At 53.4% G+C, this 24487-nt stretch overlaps 2 protein-coding genes across 7 annotated transcripts; one reads left to right on the forward strand and one right to left on the reverse strand.

The window, feature by feature from the left end:
- The first annotated feature begins 2454 nt into the window (after window positions 1-2454).
- Window positions 2455-8141, forward strand: PSMC3 (proteasome 26S subunit, ATPase 3). Of its 2 annotated transcripts, none has more exons than XM_012788846.3 (12): window positions 2455-2725; window positions 2963-3046; window positions 3666-3791; window positions 4224-4328; window positions 4441-4503; window positions 4767-4904; window positions 5342-5485; window positions 5596-5744; window positions 6404-6500; window positions 6734-6879; window positions 7700-7781; window positions 7958-8141. In XM_012788846.3, the coding sequence occupies exons 1-12, from the start codon at window positions 2651-2653 to the stop codon at window positions 8066-8068; spliced, it is 1320 nt and encodes a 439-aa protein (XP_012644300.1). In that variant the 5' UTR covers window positions 2455-2650; the 3' UTR covers window positions 8069-8141. The 2 variants fall into 2 exon arrangements, with proteins under 2 accessions (XP_012644300.1, XP_075858014.1); XM_076001899.1 differs by having other exon boundaries at window positions 2589-2741.
- Window positions 8142-11047: 2906 nt separating this feature from the next.
- Window positions 11048-19813, reverse strand: SLC39A13 (solute carrier family 39 member 13). 5 transcript variants are annotated; one of them, XM_012789298.3, is made up of 11 exons: window positions 18374-18423; window positions 17626-18107; window positions 16601-16909; window positions 14847-14960; window positions 14407-14531; window positions 13906-14022; window positions 13689-13778; window positions 13079-13129; window positions 12635-12767; window positions 12371-12470; window positions 11048-12248 (listed from the first exon to the last, which is right to left on the reverse strand). In XM_012789298.3, the coding sequence occupies exons 3-11, from the start codon at window positions 16899-16901 to the stop codon at window positions 12173-12175; spliced, it is 1107 nt and encodes a 368-aa protein (XP_012644752.1). In that variant the 5' UTR covers window positions 16902-16909; window positions 17626-18107; window positions 18374-18423; the 3' UTR covers window positions 11048-12172. The 5 variants fall into 5 exon arrangements, with proteins under 5 accessions (XP_012644752.1, XP_075858015.1, XP_012644738.1 ...); XM_076001900.1 differs by lacking the exons at window positions 17626-18107; window positions 18374-18423 and adding an exon at window positions 19504-19812 and having other exon boundaries at window positions 12639-12767; XM_012789284.3 differs by lacking the exons at window positions 17626-18107; window positions 18374-18423 and adding an exon at window positions 19504-19810.
- Window positions 19814-24487: the final 4674 nt, after the last annotated feature.

Below are 24487 nucleotides of genomic sequence, written 5' to 3' on the forward strand. Positions count from 1 at the left end.
CATGGAGAAACTGAGGTTCAGGGAGGAAACCAGACTTGCCCGGGGTCACATGGCAGAGCTGGCAACTCCCCCAGGAGCCCAGGGTTATAATGGGGTTGCCCAGTCCTTCCTGATTCATTCCTAGCTCCAGCCTCTCTCCATGCAGCATCCAGGACCCCCCACCCCACCCTGCTCTAGGCCTCTTCTCCTCTCTAGAGGCCCAAATGAACCAGAGGCCCCAAACTGGGCCTACTTCTTTCTCTCTTAGGACATGCTCTGCCCCAAGCACTCATCTCCCTGCTGGGACTGTCCTGTCTTCCTGGTACTTCCCTAATCTCTTTGAGCAAACTGAATCTTCATAAACTGTTCTCCTTTTCTTCCTACCTCCCTTAGGACATCCCTACTCCTGGGCTCCCAAGACAATCAATCTCTGATATTCTGGCCAGGATCAAAGAATGAGATGTCTAGTCTAGAAAGGTCCTTAAAATGGGCCAATATTTCTCTTTAACATTCCACCAGGCTGTGGTCCCATATGGCCTTCCCAGTTCCTATGATAGGGAGCTCAGTACCTTCTGGGACAGCCTCTTCTATTTCATAGCAAAGTCCATTCGTCAGTCTCCCTGAAGTCTCTGCTACTAGAGTCCTAGTTCTTCCACTTCTTGGATGCACTGAGGCCAAGTCTAGCTCTCTTCCTTAATAGCCTAGCCCATCAGACTCTGCTGATTGAGTCTGAGCACCAGGCTACTCTAGTCAGTACTACTGTTAAAGAGAAATAATGCTGGATACTAAAGGCAATAAAGACAGATTTTATCCAGTACTGTTGCACTAGGGGAAAGATATTTCAGTATAGAACTAAGCTCAATTCTGAATACAGCAAAGACAGCTGGGGATTTGTAGCCAACAAGGAGAATGAGGGGTCAGTAGATGGAAAATTATTAAGAGGAGGTATCAAGGGAAGGGGGATTTTTTTTTCTTTTTCCTTTTTTTTTTATGTGGGCCCTCCTAGAGGTGGAACAGTGGAGAAAGGATGGAAGGGGGATTCTTGCTAAAAACAGACCAAGGACTTACACATCAAAGAAGGGGGGTGAGGATCTTGATCAGATATGGGGGTGATCAGGTAGCAAGAGTGGGGGGGATTCTGTTAAACTGAGCAGAATTTTTGCAAAAACTGGGCTAGGCAGGTTAATGACCGGGGCCCAAAGACTAGGCCATGAGACCTAATCAAAAAGGTGGCTCAGAGGAGCCTACCTGAAGTGTGATCAAGGAGAGACTGCTATCACCCATCATAGGCCCAGGCTGGGAGGCTTTCTAAACATATTACAATTTTTCAGGATCCCCAAATGTAGGCCCCAAAATGGGACCCACTTGCCCCAGGTGTGATGAGGCCAGCATAGACGGGACAGTCTCTTTCCCAGCTGGGTTTCTTAACTCTTGTCAGGCAACTCTGAAAAATGGGAATTTAGCATCAGTAGTTCCACTGCTGATAGTGATTTGATGAATGACCTCTGGCAACTCACTTAACCTCTCCGAACCAACATGTGCTTGTTAAAATTGAGAATGGTAATTCAATCTGTCCACAGAGCAGGGTTGTTGAGAGAATAGAATAAATTATTGCTACCTGTGGAGGTGCCTTGTCAGCCTGTGTGAGCAGCTGCAAATGTTGTTATCCAAGGAAAAATTTCTTCCTTCAACTGCATTCCAAGAAAACCACTGCACAGATTTTCACCATGTTTAGAGAGTATCTGTGATGGTTTGACTTAAAATATAAGCAACGTGGCTTACATGAATTTCATGTGAGGGGGGCCCTGGGGCTCACCTCAAAGTGATTAGGAGGGATTTTTCAGAGTAGCAGACATAAGTACAACAAATGAGTTTCATATTATCCAAAGAGATATGCCCTGCTTACTGAGATAACTAACCATGGACGGAGAAAACAAACGATTTCAGACATGAGTCATAATGTTTTTAATTGTAGAGGCTGATTGTCAATTGAGTTCTTCCCACGTGGACAATTGTGTGGCGTCTGCTTCCGACTACGTTAGCAACAGCAGCAGCAGCAGCAGCAGCAATCTCTTTCTTAAAAACTAGTTAATGATTCTGGTAACCCTTGGTAGCCAGCTTGTATTAATAGTTAATAATTGTTAAAACTGCAGGCTGAGGTGGCATGCCTTTTTAGCCCTTTGCACACGGCCGGGGCATGTTGTTTATGGTTTGCAATGCTATTGTGCAAATCCCCTCACTCATAGCCGGGCCACGTCTAGTTTCCATGTGCCCATCACAAGCTCCCTTCTAGGTAGGGACCCAATCAAAACTATATTTCCCAAGGTCCTCGGGGATCCCGCCTTTTCTCCCTCCCCTTCCTGTTTTACACCAGGCTCCGCCCCCGACTCGCGCGCCGGCCAATAGCGGCCCCTCCTCTCGAGCCAGGCATAAACAGCACGAGGGCGGGAACGTTTCAGGCGCCGCGGGGGTGGGGCCTGTGGCCCGGGCTTGGTCTTTAGAATCGGAGAAGCAGATTCTCTGTGGCAGCGCGGCTGGAGCTAATCCGGTGAAGAGTCAGTATTTGTGGGGAGAGGTTCGCCACCAGTCTAGAGACGACGTTAAGAAAGACAGCACTGATCTCCCTCCGCAGATCCTGCCCAGCCCCTTCTTCGGCCTTTTCCTCCTGGAAATGAATCTGCCTCCGAATCATGAGAGTCCAGTGACTCGGCAGGAGAAGATGGCGACCGTGTGGGATGAGGCTGAGGTGGGCACCGGGAGAGGTGTGGATCCGCGAGTCGGGGCCAGCTGGGAGATGCATTTGGCAGGAGGGGAGGAGGTGGCTGAGGGGTCAAGTTCGGTTCGCTTGGGATGTAGGCAGGGGTCCCGACTCCTTCATTCTTGTTATTATGGGCTGAGAAACTGAAGCTGTGAGTTCGGAGAACGCGGGATGCTTGCCCCGAGTAGAAGTAAATATATATATATATATTTTTTTTTTAAACAGCAAGATGGAATTGGGGAGGAGGTGCTCAAGATGTCCACGGAAGAGATCATCCAGCGCACACGGCTGCTGGACAGTGAGATCAAGGTGGGCGCACGTCCCTGTGCAGGCCGTGGAGCCCTTGCTGGTCGGGCCCTGGCCATCCCAGTCACCTCTCCCGCTTCCTTCTCAGACACTCTGGGGGAGGCGTGGGGTTCGGGGCTTCCTCTTTGGACCAGGAAAAAAGAAAAGAAAACTAAACCTTAAAAGGGACAAGAAGAGAGACAAAGGGGTTGGAGATCAGGGCTGAGATGAGGAGTTAAGAGACTGCCTTTCTCAACAAGCACTTTAAGTATTCCTCTCAAGAATCCTTCTAGTAAATCCCCATTTTACAGCTGAGGAAACTGAGGCTCAGATTTTTTTACTGTGGTCAAGTGCTCGACCCTTACCAAGAGGCAGAACCTAAAACCTATATTTGCCTGACTCAGCGGCCTACTCTTTTCCAAATACTACAACTACTTCAACAGGAGACTTCCAGGCTGGCCTCCTGTTTTGACTTCTGCAGGATGTGGAAACAATCAGGCTCAGCTTTCAGAAAGCCTTAGAGCTAGGTGAATGGATGTAGAAGGGTCGGTCCCCTGGGCAGCTTGGACCTCACCAGTTACTGGACCCTAGCATAAGCTGAGCTAGGGCTGCACATTTGCTCATCCACTCATCTGCATTCCAGATCATGAAGAGTGAAGTGTTGCGAGTCACTCATGAACTCCAAGCCATGAAGGATAAGATCAAAGAAAACAGTGAGAAAATTAAAGTGAACAAGACTCTGCCGTACCTTGTCTCCAACGTTATCGAGGTGTGTGTGTATGTGGAGGGGAAGAGGTGATCAGTAGGGCTTGGGGACAGCCTGGGCTGGGGCCACTAGGGAAAGAATGGGTCAAGGTTTTGAGGCCAATTTGCGTGATAAAGCTACACTTCCTGAGGCCCACTCCCTAGTATGCACTTCAAGGGGGGGGGAGATAGAGGGTCTGCAAAGGCCTTAGAAGTCTCATGTCTCCTTTACTATTGGTTATTCTTCCTCTGGGGTAGATGAGCCCTGTGCAGAGAAGCAGTGACTACACAGAGATCTTACCAGTCCTCAGGTTTATCAGGCACAACTCTGCCAGGCTCAGGGCTAGTTGGAGGAGAAAGGTAGTGATGGCCAGCCCTGCAAGTGTTGGGAACCATCTAAGCCCAGGAAGCACTGGGCTTTGGGGAGTTCAAGGCATTGAGCTTTTTTCCTTCCCAGCTACTGGATGTTGACCCCAATGACCAAGAGGAGGATGGTGCCAATATTGACCTGGACTCTCAGAGGAAGGGCAAGTGTGCAGTGATCAAAACCTCTACACGACAGGTGATGGCTGACAAAATAATGGGAGAACGGAGGACAGTGAGGGGTGGATGTGGGACAGGACTAGTGAGCCTTACTGAGGACACTGAGATTGCATCTGTAATCTTTACTACAGACGTACTTCCTGCCTGTGATTGGGTTGGTGGATGCGGAAAAGCTGAAGCCGGGAGACCTGGTGGTGAGTGGGCCTGAGCCCAGGCACGGCTTTTCCAGCCAGGTTTCTTCCACCTACTAGCTGAGCCCCTGCCCTGGCCTCAGGTCACTATTGGCTCTGGATTTCAGTAGAGCAGCCCAGAGAATCTGGGATCCTGTCTGCTTGCTCTTTGTTTCTTGTGTTGCCCAGTCCTATATCCTTCCTTTCACTCTACAGACACCTGTCTCCCACCAGTTAGGTAGGCCTTGAGCTGGGACAAATCTAAAGGTCCTGTGCTGTATCCTCAGGGTGTGAACAAAGACTCCTATCTGATCCTGGAGACTCTGCCCACAGAGTATGACTCACGGGTGAAGGCTATGGAGGTGGATGAGAGGCCCACAGAGCAATACAGTGACATCGGGGGCTTGGACAAGCAGATCCAGGAGGTGAGGGAGGCCTGGCAGCTGCCAGCAGCCTCGTCAGCATTTTGGTTTCTCTACATCATTGACCAGAGCACGTCCCCCTTATCCTCTTAGCATCCTAGGGAGGTATGGAGGGGTGCCATGTGACAGTTAGGAGACTGAGGTCCAAAGAGGTTGAGTGACTTGGCCAGGGTCACAGAAAATTAGTGCCAGAGCCAGGACTGGAACTTGAGCTCCTGGTTCCTGGCCCAGTGTCTTTCTACCATATCCTACTAGTCCTGGAGAGGCCACAGCCAGCCTTGGTGGGAATGAGCGTTCTGTGTCCTCTCGACATGGGGGAAGGAGAGGGCGTGTCTCTGAACTGGAGTAGGAGGTGGGCAGATTGGGGCTGAAGCCATTAAGGGCTAGACTGTAGGAGCCCTTAGGGCTTCATCTCCTCACCCAGGACTTCTTCTCGGCAGTTGGTGGAGGCCATTGTCCTGCCAATGAACCACAAGGAGAAGTTTGAGAACTTGGGGATCCAGCCTCCAAAGGGGGTGCTGATGTACGGACCTCCGGGTACGGGGAAGACCCTGTTGGCCCGGGCTTGTGCCGCACAGACTAAGGTGAGCGCTTTGGGTGGGATGAGGGTGAAGAAGTGAGAGGTGACACTCTACCGTACAGGCTCCAAGGGTCCTCTGCCTTTGGCCTGACCCTACCCATTCCTTCCTGCCAGGCCACCTTCCTAAAGCTGGCCGGCCCCCAGCTGGTACAGATGTTCATTGGGGATGGTGCCAAGCTGGTCCGGGACGCCTTTGCTTTGGCCAAGGAGAAAGCTCCGTCTATTATTTTCATTGATGAGCTGGACGCCATCGGCACCAAGCGGTAAGGGAGTGTTGGGGGTGGGGGCAGGGTATCTCGTAGCGAGGTCCCAACTCTTTTAATTGTGCCAAATTCCAGCTCTTTTCACCCCGCCTCCTCCTCCTCCCCCTGGAACAGTGGCTTCTCTACTCTTCAGGCTCTACTTCCCTAAATTCTCTCATAACCAGCCTCCCTGCTTCTCTGGCCATTCTCCTCACAGCTGCCAACATGTTCCTTTCAAAACAAAATCTGGTCACCTCACTGGCATGTACTCACAGTCCCTTACCCAGACTGATCCTATTAAAGCCCTTCCTGGGCCTCTCTCTTGTTCCTTGGAATAAATGCCGGACTTGTCCTGACCTGCAAGACCCCTGTGTGGCAGCTTCTTCCTACCCCCACCTCCTGCTCTGGACACTCTCCACAGTATCCTCTGGTTTTTAGGCCCGTTCTGGCTCTTTCCTTGTCCTCCACTGGTTGTTTTCCCAGCCACAGTATTTTCAGCCTTCATATCTCAGCCTTAGGGGCACTTCTAGTCCATAGTTAGTGACAACATATGAGGGCCTGTAGAGCGAGCCATTTTCCTGTCTTGAACAAGTTGGGTTAGCCTTCTGGTGGGCAGAGAAGTGGAGGGCTCTGCTTAAGCTGTGGTCTCACCAGTGTCCTGGGCCTTCTGTGTGCCCCAGCTTTGACAGTGAGAAGGCCGGGGACCGGGAGGTACAGAGGACAATGCTGGAGCTTCTGAACCAGCTGGATGGCTTCCAGCCCAACACCCAAGTAAAGGTGAGTATTACTGTCACTTCCCAGATGAAGAAAATGAGGCTTAGAGGTCAGCGGACTGTCTCAGGTCACCTAGCTTGTGAGTGGTGGAGCCAGAATTAGAATTTGGTTCTGTCTGTAACATCCCTATGTCTTTACCCACACCCTGGCTGCTTCTCTACCTTTTATGACCATGACTGTGCTCGTCTATGAACGCTTGCTCCTCGATTCAAGTTGCTGCTTCTCCTCTTCCTCAGGTAATCGCAGCCACTAACAGGGTGGACATCCTGGACCCCGCTCTGCTTCGCTCAGGCCGCCTGGACCGCAAGATCGAGTTCCCAATGCCCAATGAGGAGGCCCGGGCCAGAATTATGCAGATCCACTCCCGAAAGATGAACGTCAGGTTAGCAGGACAAGGGCAAGGCACTGAGACCCAAACAGGTGGCAGAAGAGTGTCCCTGTCACTCCTCTTTGTACTGAGCTTCCCCAGCCTCCGAGTCCACCACCTCCTGCTCCCCATGCACAGGCAGTGCTGTTCCATACAGTTGCCCAATAGAGAATCCGGGTCTGGGTGCTCTGCTCCTGAGACTCCACCTGCTCTGCCCAGGCCCCCATCCCTATCCGAAGGCTTCCAGGCCAGAGGCGCTCAGATCCCCAGCCTCCCACACCCCAGCAAATGAGCACAGCCCAAGCATGGCTCAGGGAATCTAGCCAGGGGTCAGATGGATCTGTATGACTTTCAGCAGGTAGTGTAGCCTCTCTAAGCCTCAGTTTTCTGATTTGGGACTTGAGGGTGATAGCACCAACTTTAGGGTGTCATGTTGTTGAGGTAAGGATTAAATGTGATGTCACACAGTGCTCGGCACACAATGAGGACAGTGGCAGCAGTACTGTGGATTCAGGGCCACTCTGCTGGGGGAATGTGAGACCATTTTTTTGTCTCCACAAGCGCCTGCTCCCCTGCCTCAGGCTGAGCCAGTCCCTGGAGTCTCATGCAGATTTGTAGAAGGCCAGAGTTTAGGAGACTAAAATTGCCTGGTATAACCTGCTTTAACCTGCTCCTCTTCTCCTCTATCTTGTACTGAGAAAAAAAAACAGGATTTAGTTGGTAAAGGACTTGCCTCTGGTCACAGGACAAATTGACTTTGCTGCTTTATTGGGGCGTGGGTAGATAATCTGCCTGTCCTTAGCAACTGACCCTGTGGCGTCTGTCCTCTCCCCAGTCCTGATGTGAACTACGAGGAGCTGGCCCGCTGTACAGATGACTTCAATGGGGCCCAGTGCAAGGCTGTGTGTGTGGAGGCGGTGAGTGGTTAGGCGGGGTGGGTGGGTCACTTCTTGCCTTCTTATTCCTTCCCTAGACAGGACAGGAGCATTTGGCTGGTGGAGACAACTGAGAGAAAGGCTGAGAAAGCCCTTGCCTCTGGGAGCTGGGCTAGGGATGTGGGAAGGCACTTATATTCTGTCTGTCCTGGCTGCAGGGCATGATCGCACTGCGTAGGGGTGCCACGGAGCTCACCCACGAGGACTACATGGAGGGCATCCTGGAGGTGCAGGCCAAGAAGAAAGCCAACCTGCAGTACTATGCCTAGGGGTGCCGCAAGCCTGTCTCCACTCTCTTGCTGGTTAAAATGTATAATAAAAGATGGTTTGGGGTCCCTGCCATTGGCTGTGTCGCCTTTCCTAGGCTCTGGGTGTGGAGTGGGGGTTGTGCAGGAGGCCCCTTCCCCAGGTGCTACAGCCTGGAGACACATCTAGGAGATGGCCATGGGCCCCAAACCCATGTCAGGGTGAGGCCCACCTCTCTGGGGTGTGCATGGTGCTGTAGCTGTTGCCTGGGGCCTTCACACTTTGCCCAAACTGAGAGCCCCCCCTCCATATTTACTGCCCTCTGCGCTGTCAGAGGCGTATGGCCCTGCAGATCCCAAATAAAGGTCCTAAATAGAAGCTAGCCGTCCCCTTCTTTTTACAATCTTGGTGCTCTGGTGCTAGTCCCTGCCCATTATAAATAGCCAGGCTTTGGGTCTTTGGTCGTCCAAACTCCTCCCTTCTTTCCTGGCTCCTGGGCCTCCTGTTTCTCCACTTGCCCCCATTAGCTCTTTCTGCCCGTTTCTTCTGGCCGAAAAATTAGCCTTGAGCAGAATCTACTCTGAGAGCCCTTCTAGGCCTGACTTCAGTCACACTGTTCTGGCTTCCCCTTCCCCATTCTGCCATCTTGTCATCAGGCCCCACATTTTGTCACAGTTGCTTTAGAATCTCATTGGCACTCTTGTGTGCATGACCAATCTTCCAGCTCTCTAGCCTGTCACCCAGCTAGCGTGGTTGCCACTCACTGAGGGCTCAGTCTGGGCCATGTGCCATACAGGTCTTAATGTGTAATCTTACCTAGTTATCAGGATAACCACTAATAGAGTGTCCCCATTTTATAGATGCATTTAAGCAACTGAGCTGAGATCACACAACTACTAGGTGGCACAGCTGGGAGTAAAACTCAGGACTGGGAACAAAGCCAGTCTACTTTGGCCAGTCTCACAGCTGGCCTTTCAAAGTGATGGCCCTTCAGAACTCAGCTCTTGCTCATCCACTGGCAAAATTCCCTACACTGCCCCTTCCTCCTTTCCCCCTTTCTTTCCCCTCCCCACGTAGACATGAGCACAGCAAGCTACTGACCATCCTGGCCAGGCCGATTCCTTCTCAGCTCTGATTTCCTTCCCTCTCACCCCAGGGCATGGCGCTAAGCTTGGCACTCCCCCTGGCTGACTTCCCAGCCCCTGCCCCAGGTGTCCAGCAGCACAGCCCTGAAGTGCTTCTGGTTTCGTCCCCTGCTCTGGACTCAGCTACTGCCACTCTAGCGTTCCTGTTCCCTCTTCTAACCAAGTAGGGCATTCACTCTTGGCCATGACACCTGAGTTCCCCCACAGGGACCACCCTCACCCATCTTGGCTTCCTCATCTATAAAATGGGTCCCCTGCCTTACTTAGTGGACTTTGCATGATGCTTGTATGTGTTTGCCACCCAGCAGGGCTTGTTACCACGGCTAGCAGCCCTGAGCACCTGCTGAGGTGAGGAGGTGGCCAGTGGAGACAGCCCCGGGTTTGTTCCTCAGATCTCTCAAGCCCGGACTCATCAGGTCCTTAAGACAGTTCTCTTACTGGTTAGTCACACTTAGATGAAGCAGATATTCTGTCCCTTTTATATGTTTTGCTGATAGAAATACTGGAAGCCAAGCACTCCCAGCTGAGGATGTCGCCAATTTGTCTCCCTCTCACTTATCCCAGATGTCATGACGCACTTGCCCAGACTCTGGAGATCCAGGCCATGGTGCTACTGAAGGCTGTCCTGGTCAGCTAGGAGAGGAAAGGGGTGGACGAGACAAGTCCACTCCCCGCATTCTCCGGACAGCACTGGGGAGGTGGTGCCCCCTGGTGCCTGTGGTGTTATATTCAGCACATTCAGAGGAAGGGGAAGAGGAAAAGCCATGGCTTGTTGGTCTATAAAATAAAGTTTGGGTGTGATGGCTCAACACCTGTAACCCCAGCACTTTGGGAGGCTGAGGTGAAAGGATCCTTTTTTCTTTTTTAAGACAGTCTTACTCTGTTACCCAGGCTAGAGTGTTGTGGCATCAGCCTAGCTCACAGCAACCTCAAACTCCTGGGCTCAGGTTATCCTGCTTCAGCTTCCCAAGTAGCTGGGACTACAGGCATGTGCTACCATGCCTGGCTAATTTTTTCTATATATTTTTATTTTTATTTTTTTTTTATCTTTTCAATTCCTCTCATTTTATTTTTTTATTTTATTTTTTTTAATTTTTTTTTTTTATATATATATCAGTTGGCCAATTGATTTCTTTCTATTTATAGTAGAGACGGGGTCTCGCTCTTGCTCAGGCTGGTTTTGAACTCCTGACCTTGAGCAATCCGCCCGCCTCGGCCTCCCAAGAGCTAGGATTACAGGCGTGAGCCACAGCGCCCGGCCTATATATTTTTAGTTGTCCAATTAATTTCTTTCTATTTTTAGTAGAGATGAGGTCTTGCTCGCTCTTGCTCAGGCTGGTCTCAAACTCCTGAGCTCAAGCAATCCTCCTGCCTCAGCCTTCCAGAGTGCTAGGATTACAGGCGTGAGCCACCACGCCTGGCTGAGAGGATCTCTTGAAGTCAGGAGTTCAAGATCCTGTCTCTACAAAATAGGAAAATTAGCCAGGTGTGGTGGTATGCACCTGGAATCCCAGCTACTTGTGAAGCCGAGGTGGGAGAATGGCTTGAGCTGAGGAGTTTGAGGCTGTAGTGAGTAAGCTATGATCATACCACTGTATTCCAGCCTGGGTGATAGAATAAGACCCTGTCTCCAAAAACAATAAAAATAAAAAAGGACGACGTCCTTGAGGGTGGTGAGGGGCTGAAATGGCATAGGGCCAGGCTCCTGTAAGTGCTCAGCCACCATTGGGTAAGTTAAGCCAGGAACATATGAAATGTCCAGATGCACTGCAGGAGTGACAGTTCCGAGACAAGGCTCTGGCGGGGCACTGAGGAAAGCCCTGCCTGGCCATGGAATCTGGTATGCAGAACAGAAGAGCCAGTTTATGGATAATATTTATTTGTACCTTATCTATAGAACAAGTATTTACAAATACAAACGGAACCACAGCAAAATTGCTATAATATTAATAAAACCATTCAGACCCTCTTGATAGCCACTTCTCAAAACACAGTCAAGGGCAGGGCTGGAGCCTGGCTGTGGAGTGGGCCAGCTGAGTACCTGGGCGTCAGCCAAGGGAAATAGCTAGGGATTATGGCTTCAGCATTCTCCCAGAGCACATTCCTGAGCGCTGACAATGGAGCCCTCACCGCCCCTGCCTTACTCTAACCCAGTGGGAGAGGAAAGGGGCCGGGGCAGGGAAGGGCAGCCGTGGCTCCCCCTCTGCTGGCCCCCAGAGTCTCCGCCGCCCTGGTGCTGGCAGGAGCATCCCTGAGCTGGCCTGGGGCTGCTTGCTGCCCTGCAGGCTGCTGTTTGGCAGCTGGAGGTGGCAAGAGTTGCCAGTGCTGCCAAACAGGAGCTGGCCTAGGCGTGCAGCCCTGAGGAAAAGGTCTTAGAAAGCATCTCCCAGCTCAGTGCTGGGGCTGGGGGCTACAGGAGCACCTGCCTTTCCTTTCTTTGGCTTCGAGGTGGCGAAGGAAGGGCTGGGAAAAGGGACACAGCAGAGAGAAGCACCCCAACCTACATTGCCTGGGGCCTGGCTGTATGAGCAGAGGGATTTCCTCCCTCAGGCTAGAGGCCAGAGGGTGCGGGGAGCAGGAGGCAGGACAGCTTGGGAGTCCCCTGCAGCCCTGGCTCCTTGGGCTGTTCTTACTCCTTCTGGGGTCCCGGTGGGGTGAGGCCTCTGCTTGGGGCCCTTGCTTTTGTTGCTAACTGCTCACTTGGAGCGGGGGGTGCAAGAGAAAGAGTGGCAAGGAGAGATGACACAGCCTGACTGGGGCAGGCGCTGCACTGCGCCCTGGGCCCAGCGCACAAGGATCACAGTGTCGGTCTCGCACACAACCTCTGACCACGTGCACACCACACACACACACACACACACACTCCCTCCTGTCTGGTCAGAGGCTCATTCTCACAGGCACTCGCCTTTTCGGCCATACACAGTCACAGAGTGAATCCGAGTCTCTTATTGCTTTTCGGGGGGGGGGGGGGTGTCAGGATGGTTATTCAACGAAGAGCGAGAACAGCACCATCACCACGATGCCGGTGCAGAGCAGAAGCACCTGCTGCAGGGAGTGCCTGTGGGGAGAGGGGCCGGGCTCACCATGGTGGCACTGGCTGGAGGAGGGGGCAGCGGCCAGAAGCTCCTCCCTCTTGGGCCCCTAACGGCCCTGTGTGTGGCTGTCCAGTAGGTCACTCACCACGGGTCATCTTCCTCCAAGAGGTCAGGCAGCACATTCACCAGGGCAATGTAGAGAAAGCTGCCAGAGGTGAAGGGCAGGATCCAGGCCACCGTCTCCTCTGCAGTGGGAGGAGAATGCAGGGGACCATGTGTGTTCCACTGCCTCCGGCAGGGGAGACCAGGACAGACCCTGGCCCAGATACCAGCAGCAGGGCAGCCACGCCCTTGGGCTGGCTCCCCTCTGCTGACCACCACCTGCTGCCACCACCCTCCACGCCCATACCTACTCCCTTGGGGGACTGTGTACAGATGGCAAAGCAGGCCCCCAGCAGGCCCCCCAGCGCCGTCGAGAGTTGCAGCTTGGCTGCGCTCCATCGGTCAAAGCCGGCCCGGAGCAGGATGGCAAAATCGCCCACCTGAGAGGAGGTCCAGATGTTTACCCTGCACCCCAGCTAGCCCAGATCCCCTGAGCACTCCAGGTACAGACACACACACCATGCCCCCTGCCCTGCCCCTTTCCTGGGACCCCCATCCAGAGGAGGCAGGAGTGTGGCAGAGATGGCAGCTGCAGCCTGGGGGATGAGGTGCTCCAGGCCCACAGAGCCCAGCCCCCAGCCTGCCACTGCCAGGCAGGCGCACCCTAAAGCCCTCCCCAAGCTCCACACCCATGCTGACCACGGGACCCCTTTGGTCCTGGGTCCCTTGAGGCTGCCCTCTGAGCGCTCACCTCATGGGGGATCTCGTGCAGGAGGATGGCCACGGTTGTCAGGAGCCCGATCTGCAGGAAGGGGAGCCTGAATCTGCGGGGTCTGTGTCAGGACCTGGGCACCCCACTTGCCCACTCACTCATTCTACAAAGATTCACCCTGAGCTGGCTCTGGTCTGGACACTGTTGGCTACTGGAAATACAGCAGCGACTAAAGGGGACCAGGGAAAGTGTGGGTGGAAGAACATTGAAGGCAGAGGGAACTGTGAGATAGGAAAGAGCTTGGCCGGTTGAAGAGTAGGCAAACCACTGGGCCAGGGCACAGAGGACCGAGGGAGGTGGGGGGAGAAGCATCTAGAAGCCGACAGGGGCCAAGCCTAGCAGCTTGATAGAGGCATTCTAACAAGGAGTGTTGTAAACAAGAACAGACCAGTGGCTTAGGACAAAAGAAGGTGCAGGGACACCTCCTACCAGGAGGCTCTGGCAGTGTCCAGGACAGCAGCAGGGAGGATGGGGGGTGGTGCTTAGATGAGGGTGCTGGTAATGGAGGGAGCAAGAAGTAGGTAGAACCAACTCGTCAACACAGGTGCCACCAGAATCCCCTGAGCTCACCTGCCCAACCCCTCCTCACCTTCTTGCTCACAAGGAAGCTGGCAGCAACGGCCAGCCCATGAGTGAAGTTGTCAATGGTGTTGGCCAGCAGGTTGAGATAGCCACTCACCTGGGAGGAGGAGAGAGCGCCAGGCTCAGCCAGGCGGGTAGGGCTGAGCCGGGCTGGACACTAGGGGCTGTGTGGCAGCTGGGTGGTGGAGTGGGATTCCAGGGTGGGATCCGAGGAGGCCACTCACTTTGATGCTCCGGACCACCGCACCGAGGCCAGGTTCTGCAGCCGGCTGGGCCAGACAGCGGCCTCCATTGAGTGTGGCAGTGGCAGAGGCAGCAGTAGTGGGGTCTTTGGAGGCGGCCTAGGGCCAGGAGAAGGAAGGAGAAGTAACATTTGGCCCAACATCAACTGGGCCAGGCTAGACACAGAAGGGGAGTGAGAGGTGGAGAAACAGGAACACCCCTTTTATCTGGTTAGACTTTGCTGCTTGATCAGCTGGGTGCCCACAAGCTCAGCAAAGCCACCCCCACACCACAGTCATGATCAGTCTACCAGAACAAGCCATAGCAGCGGTTGATGCCATCACTCTCCAGATGGTCCCAAAGAAGTTGGCCCAGCCTCCAACAGCTCCCAGGAAAGAGCTAAGGTGAGGGCTCAACTCAGAACCTGGGCCTCCAGGTCCTGGGCACCACCACCTGGGTAGGACAGAGGCTGATGTGTCCAGGTCCTGGGGTCTGGGGCTCACCTGGCTGGTCCCTTCCCTCTCCTTGCTGTCCAGGAACATCTTCTCCAACACCAGGAAGGTCAGGATGCCAGCAATGACCCACAGCCCCAGTTGCTGTTGCTGCTGCAGGCTCTGCCCCTCACCACCTGCAGGGGGCAGCATTGATGGGCCAGGCCAATCCAGGGCCATAGGAGGGGGCCATTTGGAATGGGATCTAGTCCACTGCAGTGACAGGGGCAGGGGGCTAGGACTGGCAGGTTGGGCAGCTGGGCCCCAGGACCTCCAAAGGGGCCAGGGCAATAAGAAGACAACGATCCTTCCTCCCAGGCAAGTTCCAGCCAGACACCCAGAAGTGCTCTCCCAGTCATCCTGGCAGAGCAGGCAGGGCCCGGGTCATTCCTGGGCATGGGCACCAGCTGCCTACTCCTGCCCTCTCCCCCATGGCCTGTGGCCTCACTTACCAGGGCTGGCGCTGCATGTGTAAGCCCAGGCCTCAGGTAGCAGGTGCAGGAACACATTGCCCAAGAGTCCTCCCAAGGCAAAGCTGAGCAGCTGCTTCAGGCGCCGGGCCCCAGCTATAAGGCAGAGGTGCCAGGTCTGGGGGCTGCCCCACTGGAGCCAGACTTCTGCCCCACCGGAGCCGGACCTCTGCCCCACTCAGCTCACTGGGCTCTTTCTGTTGCCTCAACCACATTTCCAGGCTCTAGGAGGCTGGACAGGGGCTGGGTGCTCAGCAGGAATACACACCTGCCGAACGCCTAGGGCCACTTCGGCATCAGGGTTAAGAGACTGGGCTTTGGAGCCTGGCAGGTCCCAGCTCCCCAACCCACCAGCTGGTGACTTTGGGCAGATAACTTCTGAGATCCAGTTTCCCCATTTGTAAATTGGATCTTGTGGGAATTAAATGACAAGACATGTGGCAAATGTTCATTAAATGGGAATTTTTCTCTTCTCAGCCACTGTCACTCTCAGAAAAGTGGCAGAGATTTTAGAACAGATTTGCAGCATCCAGAGTTGGATATGCTTTAACAGCGTGCAGACCTTTGGTTTGATAGAGAAACTGAGGCCTGGAGGACAGAGGCAGCTGGGCATGGGGTGGGATCCCAGGGGAAGCTGCTATTTCCAGGTTGTGTGACCTTGGGCTGGTCAAAGAACCTTTCTGAGCCTGTGCTTCTCTCCTTGGAAAAAGGAACTAATGATCCAAGTGCTCCCTATGCTGACCTCAAAGGGCTGCTCTGAGGAGGGATGAGCTGAGGCACAGGCCTGACCGTGGGCCCTGACGAGGCTCCATTCGCAGCCATGGCGCCAGCTCGCAGCCCAGTGCCTGCCGCAGAGGTGTTGGGTGATGGGTGACCATCTGCTAAGGGAACGGTTCCTGAGCCTGGCAGGCAGCACACGCCTCTAGGGTGCTCATTTCTAACAGATTCATGGGCCCTGGTCCAGACCTACTGTGGCACACTCGGGTGGGGGATGGGCACCTGCATTTCTAGCAGCTCCCCATACAATCTTTTGCGTTTTTAATGACATCATATTACTTGTGAACAGGCAGTACATGCACCTGGGACAAAAGAGCAGTGGAGGAAAAGCCTTCCACCCATGCCGGGTCCTGGTCTCCCAGATCCCCTCCTCCCTTCCACCAGCTCCTTGTGGATTCACGGGAAGGCTGACCCTGCTGCTCCTGGCTGGAGAATTCTTCCACTCTGCGCAGACGCTGAAGGCAGCGCTTGCTCACTGCTGCGAACACCTAGCCCTTTCCCTGCCCTAGCACTCTCCCAAACACTTTAAGTGTGTCAGTTCCTTTAGTCTGCACAACAGTACCTATGAGGTAGATACTATTACCACTCCCAGGTGTAAGGTTGGGAGACTGAGGCAGAGTGAAGTTCAGTAACCTGCCCAGTGCTACCCAGCTGGGAAGTGGCAGAGCCAGCATTTGAACACCGGCAGGAAGCCTGGCGTCCATATTTCCAACTACCACCTATGCTGCCTCCCGGCAAATGCTTGCTGACCGAAAGGATACATGAATGGACAGATGAATGAACAAATGAACACCCGCACCCTGGCCCCACAGGACCAAGGCAAGAAATTCTATTCTATCCCCACCCTCCCTATCAGAAACACTGTGACCTGCTATGTGAGACCTGGGGTCTCCCAGAAGAGCAGCAGCATGTTTCCCACACTGCTGGCTGCCCCTGGGCGCCATCGGAGGGTCACCCACCTTCTGAGCGCAGCATGGTGCCCATCTCCAGGGGAATGACGAGCAACGGGAAGACCCCACTGAGCCCCACCATGAGAGAACCCAGGAGGGAGCAGATCCAGGTGTCCAGCCTCTCCCCACTCAGCAGGGCCCCCCAGGACTCGCTTTCCTTGTTGTCCAGGCGACAGGCTGCCGCAGCCCCCCGGTTCTGGAGGGCTGGCTGAGAACCCCCAGCCCTTCCCAGGAGCTCCAGGGCAAGGGCAGTGAGGAAGAGGAGCCTTTGGCCTGCCATGCCACAGCCAGGGCAGGGACATCCAGGCATGCCACGTACTGCAAAACACAAAGGCCACTTACGTGAGCTGCCACCCTTGGCCGCACACCTGCTTAGGAAACGTGGCACCTCCCCCTTCCCCCCAAGTAGCCATGGCATCCACTCTCCTGCTGGCTTTGCCAGGGTGTCCAAGGATCTGAATGGTGGTCACACAGCAAAGGGGCTCTGCTCCTCCAAGCTCCTACTCCCAAGGACCACACATTTTTTCCTTCTGAGACAGCTCCAGACGGTGTGTCAGCACGTCTGCCTGAGGCTAAACTTTCCCTAATGACAGGGTGAGGCACTGGCTGGGCTCTCCTCAGCCACCAGCAGGCTGGCGCAGCTAGGTGTCTCTGGCTGCCAGGGGAGGCTCTGCTGTCAGAATGTGCCCCAAAGAGGACACCTAGGGACTGAGATGGCACTGTCTAGGTTGATGGGGTGGCATTTGAAACTGAGCAGCTAAGCTAGGACAGGACCATCAAAGCTTCTTCCTAGTACATGAATCCAGTGTCCCTGGGGCATCCAAGACAGGAGGTGGCCTGATGAGAAAGGAGCCTCTAGCCAGGAGATGCTCTCAGATGCGCAGAGCGCAGGCTTAGGACGCAGGCTTAGGACGCTGCAGTTAACTTTGTGCTCTGCACTTTCAGCTGCCTGGCTGTGGGCAAGTCCCTGATGCCCCCTGTCTGAGCCTCAGTGCCCTCATCTGTGGGATGGGGATAAGCATCGCCTCTCTCACACAGCTGCGCAGATGAGATGAACTTGAGCAGGTGGACGCGCCTGGCGTGGAGGAGACATAGAGAAGCCCCTCTTATGTGGGGGAGGCCTGGGGCACTGGCAGCAGGAATGTGCCCAGCCGGGGGAATCACAGGATGTGGACGTGAGTCAACCAAGCGAGAAGTTCAATCTGGAAACTCGGACATGAAGTTTAACTGTGGTCTGCCCTGCCTCATGTTGGCTGTGACCTTGAGCTGGTGATGTCCCTGCCTCAGTTGCCTCATCTGCTGATGAAAATGGGAGGGAGAGAAAGCAGCCGCTTCTGGGTGGTGGCAAAGATGCCCACGTCTAAGATCTCCAGGCCTTAAATAGCCAGAGGGAGACCCTGATGAAATCAGCGGGACTCCACTGGGGACCAAAGGCAGGACCGAGCCAGGCCGAGACGGTCGCGCAGAGGTGAGGGGGTCACAGGCTTGGACGATGGAAAGGGTGTACCAGGAGAGTCTGGGGGGAGAGGGAAAGGTGTGAGCAAGAGAGGGGGGAGTCCAGAGAGAGCCAGGTGGGGCGTGGGAGGGGGACACGGACGCAGAGCGGGAAAGATGGGAGCGGAGTGTGGGGACAGACAGCGGGAAGAGCCCAAGACAGGCAAGTTCAACTCCCGGGCTCTGGGAGAGGGCCCAGGTCTGACTAGGACGAGCCGGGGCGGATGGGGGATCGGCCGGGTCCGTCCCGCCCGGGGCGCGGGCCCTGAGGGTCGGGCGGTCACTCACCGTGCGGCGGCGGCGGCGGCGCTCCGGGCGGCCCCGGCCATCCAGCTGCGGTGCCGCGCCCCGCCCCGGCTCTGCCCCGCCCGGCCGCCCGGCCCCCGGCCCGGAGCCGCCCCCGGCGCGCGGCCACGTCACACGGGGGTTGTCCGGAACCGGACGCGCCGCGCGCCGCTGGGCCAGGAGGAGCGGCAGCAGGGGGCGCTTCCGCCTCGTGGCCATGGGGGACCCGGGCGGAGAGCGCACTTCCGCCGGGGCCGGACCGCGGGGCGGCGGGGAGAACCGGACGGAAGTGGGAGCCCCACAGGCCCCGCGCTCAGCCAGGCTGGGCGGGGCGGAGGCGGCGGCTCTGCGGGGATCGCGATCGGTCGGGCGGCCGGGCTTGCGGGTCTGGCCGCCGCTTCCTCTCCAGAGCTGCAGTCCCGCCCGCGGCCGCACGGGGGCGCGCTCGATTGCCAGACCGCTCTGCCCCGCACCGGGCTGGGAGGATGGCCGTGGCGCTCCTACTCTGAGTCAGCCTGGCCCCGCTCCTCCATGAACAAGGGAAAGGGGAAGTGCCTGCCGCAGGGAGGGGCCTGGCCCCGGGAACCTCAGAAGAGGGAATTTTATTCTTACTCATCGAATTATTTTTATGCTTTGGTTTTTCACTGGGAACCTCAGGCCACTGTCTCCAGGACTTGTAACCCTTTGGGGTCCAATGCATGGGGTCCAGCCACCATACTGGACCCTGCTGCTCAGAACTCCAAACTTGGGGCGGTGATGACTCTGTGCATCCCTCACCTAGGGGTAGCTAGACCTGACCTTTTCTTAGTCTAGACAGCAAACAGTTGACGGCAGTTATTATTATAACTGCAATTTACTGAACACCTACTATGTTCCATTAACTCTACTTGTCATTCATCATCTCACTGAATCCTCATTTTATCCCATAGAAGTAGGTACTGTTAGCCCAGGGTCACGCAATGGCACAGACGGCAGAGCTAGGACTCAAACCTGAGTGTCCCTGACCCCAGGGTGTGAGACACCACCTCTCACTTCTAGGGCCTGAATAGCAGTGGGAATCTGGCCCAGCGATTCCTTCTCTGGGAATCAGCCAAGACAGGAGGAAATTCAGGAAGGGGCATGTGGGTACTTACCTGGGCAGAGATTGTGACTGAGTGGGGGGAGGCGGAGTCTCTGAATCTGTGACCCTCTATCAGCCCCCCCTGGCAGCTTCCTCCATTTGTTCTGCATCACTTTCCCCTCTACTGGGGGCTCTGAGGGCACACTCAGCTCTCACATGCTGCATCATGGTGCCTGTCCCACCTCATACTCCAATGTTTGCCCTTCCAAGACCCCCAACTCCTTCCAGATGGACCAGCTTGTCTTCTGAAAGCTTCCTGTCTACTTCACCACACAAGGCCCATAGATCTGCCAGAATGTCCTGTCTCCTCCCTGAGATCTGAAATGGAAGCCCTGGTTAATGGGTTAGTTACTTTGCAAAAGAAAATACTTAGGGATGCTTGCCTGGGACATTTAAAAAGCCCCCCCACATGCAAATCACTCCATCATATGCAAAGCACTTCACAATATGCAAATGATTTCACAATAACACAGTCAGCATTCCTGCCTCTGGGGGCTGAGGGCTCCTGGCCACCCAGCAAGGGGATGGGCAAGACCCAGCCAGAAATGGGAATGGGCAAGACCCAGCCAGAAATGGCACTTAATTCCCAACATCAGATGCCCTAATGCAGCAGTCCCCAACCTTTTTGGCTCCAGGGACCGATTTCATGGAAGACAATTCTTGCATGGACTGTGGAGGTGGATGGTTTCGAGATGATTCAAGCGCATTACATTTATTGTGCAGTCAAACCTCTCTGCTAATGATAATCTGTATTTGCAGCTGCTCCCCAGCGCTAGCATCACCACACCTGCTCCACGTCAGATCATCAGGCATTAGATTCTCACAAGGAACCCACAACCTAGGTCTTTCCCATGCAGTTTACAGGTTTGTGCTCCTAGGAGAATTCCACTGTTTATCTCTCAGGAGGTGGAGCCAGAGCGATGGGAAGTGGCTGTCAATACAGATGAAGCTTACTTGCTCACCTGCTGCTCACCTCCTGCTGTGACAGCTCTGTTCCTAACAGGCCGTGGGCTGGACCACTACCCCACTACCGGTCTGTGGCCTGAGGGTTGGGGACTACAGCCATAATGGGTTAAAGAAACAAGCACATTGGAGGGTGGGATGGGGCCATGAGTGAGGAGGGCCATGTGAAAAGATACGGTGGGGGGACTAATATGTGACAATTTAAAGCACTGAATGAGATCTTCCAGGGGTTTCCAGGTACATACGAGAAAAGTGAGATGCAGAAATGTTTTTTTTTTTTTTTCTTTTTTTTTTGAGACAGAGTCTCACTTTGTTGCCCAGGCTAGAGTGAGTGCCGTGGCGTCAGCCTAGCTCACAGCAACCTCAAACTCCTGGGCTCAAGCGATCCTTCTGTCTCAGCCTCCCAAGTAGCTGGGACTACAGGCATGCGCCACCATGCCCGGCTAATTTTTTCTATATATATTAGTTGGCCAATTAGTTTCTTTCTATTTATAGTAGAGACGGGGTCTCGCTCTTGCTCAGGCTGGTTTCGAACTCCTGACCTCGAGCAATCCGCCCGCCTCGGCCTCCCAGAGAGCTAGGATTACAGGCGTGAGCCACCGCGCCCGGCCCAGAAATGTTTATTTATTATGACCCATTATTTTAAAATAATGACAAAAAGAAACTTTATATATGTGTATGTGATTATAGGTATCAGTATACATAACTCCATGTATAACTATGAATAAATAAAAAATAATAGGCTGGCATGGTGGCTTATGCCTATAATCCTAGTTCTTTGGGAGACTGAGGCTAGAGGATGGCTTGGGCCCAGGAGTTCAAGACCAGCCTGGGCAACACAGTGAGATCCTGTCTCTACAAAAAAAAAAAATGTTTTTAAAAAAATTAGCCAGGCATTGTGGCACATGCCTGTAATCCTAGCTACTCAGAAGGCTGAGGTGGGAGGATTAATTGACCCCAGGAATTCGAGGTTATGGTGAGCTGGTGCCACTGTACTCTAGCCTGGGAAACAGAGGGAGACCCTATCTCTTAAAAAAACAAAACAAAAAACTCATCTCATATATATACATATGAAATCTCAATATATATATAAAATCTCTCTGTCTGTCTGTCTTTCTCTCTCTCTGGCCTAGCTTGGTGGTTAAGACAATAAGACTCTGATGCCAGACCTCCTGGGGCAAATTACTTTACACCTTGTGCCTCAGTTTCCTCGTCTATAAAATGAATTCCTGTATTGGATTGTTTTATTTTCATTTATTTATTTTTTTCTTTCTTTCTTTTTTTTTTATTTCAGCATATTATGGGGTACAGATTTTAAGGTTTCAATAAATGCCCTTTTCCCCCACTTCCCCCACAAGTCTGAGTTTCCAGCATGACTATTTTTATTTTTATTTTATTTTATTTTATTTTATTTTATTTATTTTTTTTTTGAGACAGAGTCTCGCTTTGTTGCCCAGGCTAGAGTGAGTGCCGTGGCGTCAGCCTAGCTCACAGCAACCTCAAACTCCTGGGCTCGAGCGATCCTTCTGCCTCAGCCTCCCTGGTAGCTGGGACTACAGGCATGTGCCACCATGCCCGGCTAATTTTTTATATATATATCAGTTGGCCAATTGATTTCTTTCTATTTATAGTAGAGACGGGGTCTCGCTCTTGCTCAGGCTGGTTTTGAACTCCTGACCTTGAGCAATCCGCCCGCCTCGGCCTCCCAAGAGCTAGGATTACAGGCGTGAGCCACAGCGCCCGGCCTTATTTTTATTTTTTAATTAAAAAAAATTTTTTGTAGAGACAGTCTCACTATGTTGCTCAGCCTGGTCTCGAACTCCCGGCCTCCAGTTATCCTCCCACCTCAGTTGGGATTACAAATGTGAGCCACCACATCCACCTTGTATTGGATCCTTGTTGTGAGGATTGAATGAATGAATGCGCACAAAGTACTAAGAATGATGCCTGACATATGGGCAGTTTTATATAGGGTCAGATATTAACATTATTTCCATGGTATTTGTATGGATATGTGTGTATAAAAAAATGTTAAAGCAATGAAAAGAACTGATAAATTACAGACACAGACACAGGGTAGGAGCCACCCTCTCTCTTCTTCCTCAGCACAAATGGGTGTTTTCTGACACATTTATCAGTTGGTTTGGAGGCCTCAGGCATTGAGGTGGGGGACAGACACACCTCAGCAAAGCAGGATGGGCCTGGAAACTGCTTTGCTCCCAGTGACCAGGAGGTGTCTGGGATCTGGGAGCAGCAGATCCATTTCTCTGATTTCACTCTGACAGTCCAGGGCTAGAGACTCTGGGGCTGGGGACGGGATGCTTCCAGAGTATGGCCTCAGGTGAGAAAGCAGGCTTCCCCTTGTCCAGGGCTTTCTGTGGTGGCCAACAGGCAAGCAGCAATCTTTTACAGAAGGCATCGTGGGCTCTGGGTGGTGAGCACATTACCCGAGGTCACAGCTGGAAAGAGACACAACCTGGTGCTCACCCAGGGCCACAGGCTCTGCCTCTCCCTACGGGACCTGTCCCTCTGGAATCCTGAGCCTAACCTTCTCCCAAGAAGTGCTCTCCAGAGCAGCCTTAGGTCCCTTGTGAGTTCCTGGGGTGCCTCCTCCCCTGAATCCTGAGCCCTGGCCAGACGATGCCCCAGCGACTCCTCAGGGCCTCCCCACTCTTCCTCTGCCACGCTGCAACTCTGCCATGGACGGCACCGCTTTCTGTGTAGCCTCTGTGCCGTGGCAAGCATTGTGGCCCCAAGCAGGCCTGGGATGTCCTTCCCCTTCACCATCTGTTCTCTGAAATCCCACCTGTTTACACGGCCTCCTCCTCCCCGCAGCCCTCCTGATCCATCCAGCCTGGGGTTGTTATGTCTTTGGGGCTCTTAGCCCTCTGTTCCCTGTATGCCCAGGCCTCTTCCCTGCTGGGCGTGGACTCCTGGAAAGAAGGACAAGCTTTTGCCTGTGCTCTGAATAAAAGTCTGTCCAAATCAATTTAATGTCTCCCTTTCCCCTTCTCCTATCTCAGGTGTGCAAACTGGGGTGAAATCCTCGTGTATTATGACCCTCTTTCACTTAATGTCTGTTTATTTACATATCTGCTTACTTGTTACCCCTCCCGCATCCCATCTCTCTGCCTCCTCCTTGGGGAAACCTGAATTTTGTGATGATCAGTCCTTTGCTGTGTGTTTTTTTTTTTGTTTTTTTTTTGAGATGGGGTCTTGCTTTGTTACCCAGGCTAGTCTCGAACTCCTGGGCTCAAGTGTTTCTTTCACCTTGGCCTCCCAGAGTGCTGGGATTATACAGGCTTGAGCCACCATGCCCTAGCCTGCCTTTTTTTAATAAAGATTTTTCTCACATATATATGTATGCCTAGTCAATATTCTGTTTGATTTGACTTTTACTTTCTTTTCTTTTTTTTTTTAAAGACAGGATTTCTGTCACCAGGCTGGAGTGTGGTGGTGAGATCATAGCACACTGCAGCCTTGAACTCCTGGCTCAAGTGATCCTCCTGCCTCAGCCTCCTGAGTAGCTGGGGGAACAAGTGAGCACCACCACACCTAGCTAATTTATTTTTTTATTTTTGAGACGGAGTCTCGCTTTGTTGTCCAGGCTAGAGTGAGTGCCGTGGCGTCAGCCTAGCTCACAGCAACCTCAAACTCCTGGGCTCAAGCAGTCCTGCCGCCTCAGCCTCCTGAGTAGCTGGGACTACAGGTATACGCCACCATGCCCGGCTAATTTTTTTCTATATATATTAGTTGGCCAATTAATTACTTTCTATTTATAGTAGAGACGGGGTCTTGCTCTTGCTCAGGCTGGTTTTGAACTCCTGACCTCGAGCAATTCACCTGCCTCGGCCTTCCAGAGTGCTAGGATTAGAGGTGTGAGCCACTGCGCCCGGCCTAATTTTTTTATTTTTTGTTTTTTTTTTTGTAGAGATGGGGTCTCACCATGCTGTCCAGGGTTGATTTGGCTTATTTTATTAAGGAAAAAAAAAAGTTGTTTTAAGGTTTTCTTTTACATTTAGTGAATTTTACAA

The sequence above is a fragment of the Microcebus murinus genome, chromosome 4, assembly GCF_040939455.1.
Source record: "Microcebus murinus isolate Inina chromosome 4, M.murinus_Inina_mat1.0, whole genome shotgun sequence".
NCBI lineage: Eukaryota > Metazoa > Chordata > Mammalia > Primates > Cheirogaleidae > Microcebus > Microcebus murinus.

What these genes read in the sequence shown, in the direction of transcription:
- SLC39A13 (XM_012789284.3), bottom strand. Translation starts at nt 19,600, where the DNA reads ATGCAGAACAAATGGAGGAAGCTGCCAGGGGGGGCTGATAGAGGGTCA. An exon ending in AGAGGGAAGGGACCAGCCAG is followed by an intron (nt 14,023 to 14,406) that starts GTGAGCCCCAGA and finishes TCCTGGCCCTAG; the next exon opens with GCCGCCTCCAAAGACCCCAC. An exon ending in GCTTCCTTGTGAGCAAGAAG is followed by an intron (nt 13,130 to 13,688) that starts GTGAGGAGGGGT and finishes CCCTTCCTGCAG; the next exon opens with ATCGGGCTCCTGACAACCGT.
- PSMC3 (XM_012788846.3), top strand. Translation starts at nt 2,651, where the DNA reads ATGAATCTGCCTCCGAATCATGAGAGTCCAGTGACTCGGCAGGAGAAG. An exon ending in CCGTGTGGGATGAGGCTGAG is followed by an intron (nt 2,726 to 2,962) that starts GTGGGCACCGGG and finishes TTTTTTAAACAG; the next exon opens with CAAGATGGAATTGGGGAGGA. An exon ending in CTTGTGCCGCACAGACTAAG is followed by an intron (nt 5,486 to 5,595) that starts GTGAGCGCTTTG and finishes CCTTCCTGCCAG; the next exon opens with GCCACCTTCCTAAAGCTGGC.